The sequence below is a fragment of the Lepidochelys olivacea genome (assembly GCF_965140295.1).
Source record: "Lepidochelys olivacea isolate rLepOli2 genome assembly, chromosome: 14".
NCBI lineage: Eukaryota > Metazoa > Chordata > Testudines > Cheloniidae > Lepidochelys > Lepidochelys olivacea.
The window spans coordinates 43,368,157-43,378,510 of record NC_140424.1 but is presented as its reverse complement, the minus strand read 5'-3'; the positions used below and the strand labels follow the sequence as shown (position 1 = coordinate 43,378,510).

Below are 10,354 nucleotides of genomic sequence, written 5' to 3'. Positions count from 1 at the left end.
AAAAATGCTTAAAAATAAACCTATATTATCAGTCAAAATTGCACCCATTGAATGCTGCCAAGCCTAGCTATAGCTACTGAGCTAACATTGATCCCCTCCTTCCCCTCACCTTGTGGTCTGCTCCCAGCAACGCTAGGGAACAAAGGGACTAGATCAAGGATTCAAATTCCCTTATTTTGCCAGCTGTTGCTCCGCATCAGCTCAGAGGAAGACGGAGGCGTCTGTATATAAAGCCCTTTGAAATTCGTCACCATGGGGCAGGAGCACTCTGCTGGGGCGCTGACGTTCTCATTTGCCTCACACCACGATAGCGTCTTTCTGGCAAATCCACTTGAATTCGGCGCTGCAGGTTTCCGAGTTGATCGAGTTCCCCTTTACCACCCCACAGCTGCCGGAGGCAACAGGGCCCGAGACCGGGAACCTGCGGAGCGAAGGAGAAAGGTAGTGATAGATGGATCAGAGAGACCCTCCTCTCGGAGTGATGGGATGCTGGCCTTGATACCGACCCAGCTGGGCTGTGCCCAGATGCTGATGATAGCGTAACCCATGGCTGAGTGCCTCTCCTAATCTCACGGGATGGCTTCTTAGCTCAAGCTGTGGCAGCTTTTGCTTTTAGCTCTGGAGGTCCCCAGTTCAGTCCCTGGGCTGTCAGCCATCACAGCAAAACCTCCCAGGACATGAACTGAGTTAGGGTGTCTTGTACGGGGAGACTTTGGCAAACCAGTAAAATGCCTGAAACCGCTATGGCTTATTGCTGCAAGCAGCCAAGTCCGCAGGCTGTAAGTTGGCCATTCAGCATTCTCAGTTTGACCAAGGCAGGAGTGGGGGAGGGGTGGGGAGGGGGGAGTTTTGGGTGCCACAGAAAGGGCAGCTTGACCCCCCTCCCCTCCTTCCAGATAAGAATTGTGTTGAAGTGGCTGATCCTGCTCTTCGAAAATGCATGTATGTGCCCCAGGAATGTCTAGTGGGGCCTCAAGGCTGCAAACTCTGGAAAAACCCACACCTGGTTAATCGATAATCAGAAGGAACCTCTTGCTTGACTCTTGAAACTGCTTACTGAACAAGTTTTCTTTAAGGGACATGTCATTCTATTACTAATGTATAAATAAGGGGGAAAAGTTTGAGGTAGTTGGACTCTTTTTGGACTCTCCTTCTGGATACATCTTGCAGTCCCCACCGGCGGACGGAATATTTGGCCACCGGAAGCCTGCCGCTGTGCCACTCGAGAGCCACACTCAGCTTTGGTAATTATCAAGGGTTGGGGGTGTTTTACTAACCTTTTGCAGACGTGTGTAAATGCTTGAGACTAAGTAAAGTTTAGCTTTAAGTGAAAGCACCCTTGTGTTGTCCTGTTTGTGCCAGCCATCTATCGGTCGGACAGCCGTGTCTCCCCTGATTTATTTCCTGACACCACCTCGCACAGAGTAAAAGTTACTAAGAGCTTTGGGTTGAAAAAACCCCGGGTAACAGTCTCGTCTTCCCCCATTCTGATAACCACTCCCCGTTATTCAGGCCCCACAAGTCTCTGGGGAGATCCTGGCCCCCCTTGAAGTCACTGGGAGCTTTGCCAGGATCATTCCATCTCTGCTCTCTTCTTGTGGCCGATTCCTCTCTCGCTCACTGCCGATTTAACAACACGGACGCCCAGATCCACAAAGGTATTTCGGCTCCTAACTCCCATTGAATTCAATGAAAGTTTGAGGCCCTTGCGTCAATCATTATAAAGCTTCTGTAGCCAATGGTATTTAGTTTATTGCTCATTTCTTGTATGGTTATAATCAATAAGCAGGTTACGTCGTATATAATCATTGTATGCTCAATAGAGTTAAGATGTAGGATTATAGAAGTCTAAGAATGATTAGGAGCTGGAAGGGTTAATTTTGTATTCGGTATCTAACTAACGAGGGGCTGAAACACAAGGCCTGCAGGCTCAGGCCTGCAAGATTTAAGCTTCGCTGATGGAGCTGAGAAATGCCGACATAAGCAAGTGACCAAAGAATAACCCGATGCCCTAAGATTACAGGGAAAGAGGTACCAAGTGGTGGAATTGTGAAAAATCTAGCGGGAAGATTAATTTTAAATCATAAGAATGCCGCAAAGGTGCACCTGTTTCCAACGTGTGCCTTAATCACAGGACATAGGTTGTGTATTAATGCTCATGAGGATAAAGAGAACCTACACGACCTATAGGAATCGGGGTACTGTACCTTTCTAGAGGACATCAGACCAATAAGGAAAAAGAGGGTTGACACTTTTATGGACAGGCACAGACCGTAGGTGTAGACAGAATCACATTATAAAGAGGATGCCCAGAGTGGGAAAATTGAGCTCCCTACAGGAAAACTCCAGCAGGAACCATCCCTCTGTTGATGGGCAAGCCATGCGAGACCCATCAGACCTTAACACTGCTGTTAAGGTTGTGAGTATATTTGTAACTTGTGCATATGTCTGTGGAGAATTTCTATGTGCATGGGTATTCATACCCTTAATACAATTTGTAAAACAGATAGACTTTGTACTTGTGAATGTCTGTGTGGTCACTACCCTTGGTCTTTATTCCTTCCTAGAGACTCTAAATCTGAAGGGAGTGGCAGAGGTGACTTTCACGCCATTAAGCTTGAACCTGTAGGGACCACGTCCAAATGCAGAGTGGTGTGACACCAGATTACAAAACTCACTTGAAATAAAAATCAAAGGCTAACTGCTCTCTCTTTAGCTAAACAAAGAGATGGTGAAGAGGTGACTTGATCACAGTCTCTAAATACCTACATGGGGAACAAATGTTTAATAACGGGCTCTTCAATGTAGCAGAGAAAGGTCTGGCACAACCCAATGGCTGGAAGTTGAAGCTAGACAAATTGAAACTGGAAATTAAGGCCGACATTTTTTTTTTTTTTAACAGTGAGGGTAATTAACCACTGGTAGAGTAACTCAAGGTTCATGGTGGATTCTCCATCTTTGACCATTTTTAAATTGAGTGGATGTTTTTCTAAAACATCTGCTCTGGGGTTTATTTTGGGGGCAGTTCTCTGGCCTGCGTTTATATAGCAGGTCAGATTATATGATCACATTGGTCCCTTCTGGCCTTGGAATCTATGAAGATGGGGAAACTGAGGCCCAATGGGGTACAGAGATTCTTAATCCTCTCCTTGTTTTATTATCAGACCGTGCTGTCTCCCAGACCTGGGACTAGAACCCAGATGGTCTAATCCAAGGCCCTGGAATCAGTAGGAGCCAAAGGAGAAACAAGGCCCTGATTTATAGCCTAGTCGCAGAGCAGATGGTTGCAATAAGAACATTTGAATCGCAGCGATGTCCAAGTCGTCTGTGAAACCTGAGCCCCTGCTGGGATGCTAGGAGAGATTTCCGTCCAAAAACGCACAGCCCTGCGGAATCTGAGCCCAAATGTGCAAAGCTTCAGAATGAGCAAATCATAGGACTGGAAGGGACCTCGAGAGGTCACCCAGTCCAGTCCCCTGTGCTCATGGCAGAACTAAGTATTATCTAGACCACCCCGACAGGTGTTTGTCTAACCTGCTCTTAAAAACCTCCAGTGACAAAGTTTCCACAACCTCCCTAGGCAATTTATTCCAGTGTCTAACCACCCTGACAGTTAGGAAGTTTTTCCGAATGTCTAACCTAAACCTCCCTTGCTGCAATTTAAGCCCGTTGCTTCTTGTCCTGTCCTCAGAGGTTAAGGAGAACAATTTTTCTCCCTCCTCCTTGTAACAACCTTTTATATACTTGAAAACAGTTATCGTGTCCCCTCTCAGTCTTCTCTTCTCCAGACTAAACAAACCCAATATTTTCAATCCTCCCTCATAGGTCATGCTTTCTAGACCTTTAACGATGCTCTTCTCTGGACTTTCTCCAATTTGTCCACATCTTTCCTGAGATGTGGCGCCCAGAACTGGACACAATACTCCAGCTGAGGGCTAATCAGTGCAGAGTAGAGAGGAAGAATTACTTCTCGTGTCTTGGTTACAACACTCCCGCTAATACATCCCAGGAGGATGTTTGCTTTTTTTTGCAAGAGTGTTACACTATTGACTCATATTTAGCTTGTAGTCCACCGTGACCCCCCAGATCCTTCCTAACAAATCTACAAATGCGGAGGAAAAGGTTATCTTAGCCACAGTGAATCTGCAGGCAACACTCACAGTGTTTGATTTAAAGGGGAGCCGTCCACCCAGGTCCAGTTCCTGGTGTGGGACGTGATGTTCAGGCCGATCCAGATGTGGTTTGTGCCTTCTGCGATAGTGTTTATGAAATCCTGGGGAGTGTAAAGCAAGCGACTGGGTGACTGTCACACGGTCTTACACCCCCTGCATATACAGAGACTTCCCCCTCCTCCCCACAAGCCCCATCACACCAGGAGATGTATCAGAGACCCAAAACATGCAAGGAAAATGGATTCTGACCCAATGGGGCCAGCACACTGCATGATACCCTCTCACTGGAGAGCTTCAGTGGTACTGAAGAATAGACCTGTTTCCCTGAGAGTTGCTGAGTGGTAAAGGAGTCAAAAATTTGTGGCACATTGATTCACACCAGCTGGAGAACTGGCCTTGTGCATTTCACTTTACCATCTCCTCTTGGTCCCGGATCACGAGCATCTGTGAATTCCTCGACTCACAGTCTTTCCGGCTCTCACTCCAGATCTGACTCCTTCTAGAATCCCAGTAGCACTTTCCCCTGTGTGCCCGCCAGTCCTTAGGGCAGAGTTCGCACCCGGTGCCCCCTGGAAGAAGAAACAGAGATGCCCGTGAACTCACAGAAAGCCAATATTTTTATTTCAAGCCATTCAAAAGCCCTAGCCCACAATGGGCGCTAGGAGCCAGACTCCCAGCTGGTGTCGGTCAGCATGGAGCACATCAATTTACACCAGCTCAGGATCTGGCCCGAGAGCGATCCTAGTAAAAAATTTCCATCCAATTTTGTCATAGTGGCAGGCGATGGATTTATTTTCCCCTCTTTTCTCATAACTCAGAGCTCAAAGGATTTCACTCAAACTCCCCACCGGACCTCCAACACTGTATGATGTAATAAATGTTTGTCACAGACCCAGCAAAGGAAGCGTGACCCTGGAGGTTGAGTATCAGAGCATTTGGGGGCTCTAATTAACAGTTCTGGGTGCTCTGCAGAGTGAGAGCTACCCCCATGTAACCACTAGAGGTCACTGCTGCCATTAACACAGGTGAGGACGGGGGGTCTGGGTATGTTGCAAGTCTCTGCTGAATATAGGATTGTTATTGTGTTGGTTTGTTGCATTGCAGTAGCCCGTGCTGGGCACTAAACCAACCAGGCACAGGAAGACAGTCCCCACCTCAAAGGGTATTTTTGTTACCTGCATTTCAGTAACACCTAAAGGCCACACTGCCTTTACTTAGGGGAACTGGACTGTTACTCAAGAGATCTGGGGTCTTTCCCAGTTCTGCCACTGAGCTGCTGGGTGACCTTGGGCAAGTCACTTCCCCTCTGGTTCCCCTCCTGCCTTTTGTTTAGGTTGCAAACTCTGCCAGGCTGGGACTGTCTCTCCCTGTGTGTCTGGGCAGCGCCTGGCACAACGGGGCCTTGATCTCAGCTGGGGCAGGGATGGTCTGGGCCTCCATGTGCTACTCTAATGGACCTAGTGACAGACAGCCTCCATCCCAAAAGCTCAATCTAAATAGAGAAAACATCCAAAGGAAGGATCATTATCCCTACTGTACGGATGGGGAAACTGAGGCCCAGAGTGATGTAATAGTTTGCCCAGGCTTGGACAGGGAGTCCGTGGCAGAGCCAGGCATTGTACCCAGGTCTGCTGTGTCCCACTCTGGCATGTGAGCAGCGAGCTTTTCCAGCAGATGTTGAACGTCCATAGTCATTCCACCTCCCACCCGGCTCCCAAGATTCCCCAGGTCAGGTGTTTCCCAGATTCTGAGCCCAGCCTGGAAATCAGCTGAGAAAGAATCTGAGCTGAGGTTACCTGCTGGGCCGCTCCAGGCTGGGTCACACAGACTCTGCTTGAGACGAGACACGAAGGCGGCCTGCTGGATGTCGCATTCTGCCCATCCGGCCTGGAAACCTTCCAAACAGCATCCGTGCAGAGGGAGGTTAGGACACAGCACATAAGGAAGCTCTAAGGAGCTAGGTCACGTTCCATAGCCCAGAGGGAAGAGAGAAGGGGAGCGAATTTGGGCCCGGTTCCCCATTATCTTGCCCCTTATGGTGTCATTTACGCTAGTGCAGAATGCCACCATCTGCTCTGGTAGCAGATCTAGTCAATATTATCTGTATTTTCTGTGCTTTTTTTAAAAAAAAAAAAATGTCAATTAGATACCCAAAAAAATCCAGTTTTTCGCTTCTGTTTCCCTTCCTTTTCCCCCTTCCTCCGTTTTCCCATTAAAAAGGGCTTGATGGAAGGAAAAAAAGGGGAAGGAATGGGGAAAATATTTTCAGATGTTTCGTTAAACTCCAGGAAATTTTAAAAATATTTAGCGAAGGCCTTTGTCAAAAAAAAACAAAAACAAAAAAAGCCACGATCTGGTGTCTTTAGTAATATTTTGCACTGGTTTTCCCCCTGGGGTGAAGGGCAGGGAATCAGACCCGTTTCAGAGGGGTAGCCGTGTTAGTCTGTTTCAGCAAAAATGAGGAGTCTTGTGGCACCTTAGAGACTAACAAATGTATTTGGGCATAAGCTTTCGTGGGCTAAGACCCACTTCATCAGATGCATGGAGTCAGACCCATGGAGGTGAGCTGGTCTGGAGAACACGGTGGAAACCGGGCCGCAGTCATGCCCCCACTGGGGAAGATGAACCATAGCTGGTGGGAGAGTCGAATGAAAGTTGCCACTCTCATTTACCCTCTTCCTGCACTTACAATAGGCACCGAGGTAACAGGGTTACAGACATAAGAGCTGCCATATTGAGTCAGACCAATGACCCATCCAGCCCAGTACCCTGTCTCTGACAGCGGAGGACAGGTGGGGTCCCAGAGGACGTGTGACAGGTAGAGCTGTGGGTTAAACACCCCAGGGCCTGGAGGAAGCCAGCGCCTGTGCCAGATACTTACCCCAGACACTCTGAGCAATCACAGCCGACACCAGAAGGACACACACAGCCCCTAAAACTCCCACAGCAACTTTATAACCATCGAGACCGGGAGGAGAACCTGTAAAAATGCAAACGTGGGGAAACCTTTTCAGTGAAGGACAAAAGTAGCCATGGAGGGATTTCCTGCCAAACCTACCAACCGGATTGTGGTACTAATCCTAGTGCATTCCCTGCAATTTCCACATCTAGTTTTGCTGGGCTCACTGGCAGGGTTAGTGCGACCATCTCAGTGTAAGATCTTTGGGGTAGGAGCTGGGGTACACAATTAATAGAAGTAAAACAGTAGCACCTAGAAGGCCTAGCTGAGATCAGGGCCCTGTTGTGCCAGGCGCTGTACAGACACACAGGGAGAGACGGTCCTTGCCCAAAGGATGACCGAGTATAATTAGACTAGACAGACAAAGGGGAAACAGAGGCACAGAGACTTACCCAACCTCACAAGCAGGGACCTAACCCAGGTCCCCTGGCCTTTACCCTACCCAGTACCGCATGGCACGTCAGAGAGATATACTGTTATTTCAGGCCGACAGTTCTTAACAACTTCCCCCCCCCCCCCCCAATTAGTGTCAACAGAACCAGCAGACAATACAATTAAGCAGCCCACTGTTTATTCCCTCCTTGTCTCCCCGGGTAGGAGCGTAGGTGTTGTCACACTGGACCAGAGCATGGGTCCATCTTGTACAGTCTCCTGTCTCTGATAGGGACCAGTGCCAGATGCATTCGAAGGTGGTATAAGAACCCCATACCTACAGCAACCAGTCTGGATGCCGAGAGCTCTGACGCTTACCCCATGCCCTGACCAGTCTCCTTTACTGATCTCTGTTGCACTGTTTTGAACAGCCGCCACAGTAATTTTGCACATCAAAAGTGCTCTCTGTCAGCAAAACACTCGTTTGTTCCCTCCTGGAGCTGTGGAAGAAATGCTGCAGCCCTGTCAGAAAAGGTGGATGAGTTTTTCCACAAGTGTCTATGAAAGGGAACTAAAAAGGGCCAAACTGGAGTTTGAAAAGCAAAGAGCTCACGACATCAAATCAACAAGATTCTTTAACTAGAGCAGAAGCAGGAACCCTCTGTGCAAGAATAAGTTAGTCTGCTGGAAAACCATGATTTTAAGGGAGCAATTAAGGAGGATAAGGACATTTCTGAGAAGCTAAATATCTTTCTTTGCATCAGTTTTCACTACAAAGGGTGTGGGACAGATTCCTATTCTAGCACTGCTCTTTGCTGGTAATAATGTTGACTTCCGGTCAGAGACTGAGCTACCAGACCAGGAAACTGATGATTTTAAAAATGTCATAAAATCACTCAGCTGTGGTTGAGAATGTTACCCCCCCCCCTTTTTTTTTTTAAAAAATGGCATTTTTTCTGTTTTGAACCAAAGCTCTCCGTCTGACTCTGCTGACCTACCGAAATCAGGACTGAAAGAAAAATTTTGCAGAACAACCAACATGCAAAAAACATTTTTTGTCTTCACATTTCTGATCACTTTTTTTAAACTGCAGGTGTTTGGAAAAAAAAATCAAAATATTTTTGCAAAAAAGTCCATGTTTGAAGAGGGGCAAAAAAGGCCATTTTTTCCCCCAAGAAAAACCTGTTTTTGCTGGGGAAGTTTCAACCAGCTTTGCTCGTGCCGTCACTGAAACCTAAAGAGCAGACGCCATTCCTGAGTGGACAGTGTAGGTTGGTTTATAGAGCAGTACCTTGGCTCCCGTGCGGAGATGGCTGGGTTGAGTTTATCCTCTTCATCTGGAGGGTCATGACGACGTAACCGTCTTCATTCTCCATCTTCTGATGCCGGTGTCGGGTTCGGTTTCGAACAGAAGATTGGAGAAGAAGAAGAGACGCCTGTGGATTCCGGCTGGTCTCCACAAGCCTACAGAGGAAGTACTGGCTCCTCCCCAAGAATCAGGTGTGAAACCACAACATGCAGAGCTGCTGGTGTCCGATGGACCCAGCCGTGACAGTGGAGCCAGAAGCTGAGGAGGGGGGTGCAGGTGTCACATGGCTGTATTCCCGACCTGGGGGGGGCCAGATGTTCTTTGGGAATAAGGCAGCGTAGCTACAGCTCATTGACCCCTGCTGAAAAAATCTGGGCCCATTGACGCCAATTGAGCAACTGTAGATTCACACCAGCTTGAGTTTGGCCCCACTGACGCCAGTAGAGTTATGGGCGATTTGTACCAGGTGAGGAATCGGGTTCAGAGCAGTTTGTGGGGAGGAGACGTTGATAAGAACTAGCTGATAAGAACCTACGAACTGGCTCAGCCCAATGGTCCCGCTACCCCAGTATCCCGTCTCTGACAGCGGCCAACGTCAGATGCTTCAGAGGGAATGCACAGAGCAGGGCAATTTATCGAGCGAGCCATCTCCTATCATCCTGTCCCTGCTTCCGGCAGTCAGAGGCTAGGGACAGCCAGACCATGGGTTGCATCCTTGACTGTCTTGGCTAATAGCCATTGATGGACCCAGAAGTGAGAGTGGGCCGGTGCGGCACTCCGGTTTTGCTCCCCCGTCAGCAGCACTGTCAGACCCTACCGGGAGAGTGCCGACGGGGGGGAGAAAAAGGGGCAGCTGCCCCAGACCCCAGCTTTGGGGGCCCCCCTGGAGCCCAGGGGGCTAGTGAGGGACCTGCTTCCAGCTGGGAGCAGGGGCCGAGCCCCCCCTGCACTGTCTAGCGGCGGTGGGAAGAGGAGACACCCAGCCCCAGCCCGCTCCACTCCCCCAGCTCACAGCCGCTTCCCGCCCCCGGCACTCACCGGCGGTGGCAGGAAGTGGAACGTCATCGCAGCTGGGAGCCGGCAAAGTGGAGGGGACTGGGGCTCTCCACTTCCCATCCGCGGTAAGGATGCTGGGCCCAGTGCAGGGTGCAGCGGTAAGTCGTGGTGGCTACTTTCACTCCTGGCTGGACCGATCCTCCAGAGACTGATCTAATTCATTTTGAACCCTGTTACACTTCCGGCCCCCTCCACCTCCCCTGGCAATGAGTTGCACAGGTTGACTGTGCATGGTGGGAAGAAATACTCCCTTTTGTAACACGGCTGTTACTCTGAACCCTTTTGTTTGTTTGTTTTCCACTTATGCTCAAATAAATTGGTTAGTCTCTAAGGTGCCACAAATCCTCCTTTTCTTTTTGCGAATACAGACTAACACGGCAGCTACTCTGATCCCTTTTGTTTGTTTCCCGTCACCAGGTGACCCCTGGTTCTTGTGTTACGTGAAGGGGTAAGTAACACTTCCTCAGTCCCTTCTCCGCACCAGTC

At 48.9% G+C, this 10,354-nt stretch overlaps 1 protein-coding gene across 1 annotated transcript; it reads right to left on the bottom strand.

Annotated features, from left to right (window-relative positions):
• Positions 1 to 284: 284 nt before the first annotated feature.
• Positions 285 to 10,161, bottom strand: LOC311530315 (killer cell lectin-like receptor subfamily F member 1). Its single transcript, XM_084646761.1, has 6 exons — positions 8,795 to 10,161; positions 7,054 to 7,152; positions 5,969 to 6,067; positions 4,587 to 4,741; positions 4,161 to 4,273; positions 285 to 421 (listed from the first exon to the last, which is right to left on the bottom strand). The coding sequence occupies exons 1-6, from the start codon at positions 8,877 to 8,879 to the stop codon at positions 298 to 300; spliced, it is 675 nt and encodes a 224-aa protein (XP_084502887.1). The 5' UTR covers positions 8,880 to 10,161; the 3' UTR covers positions 285 to 297.
• Between the last annotated feature and the right edge of the window lie 193 nt (positions 10,162 to 10,354).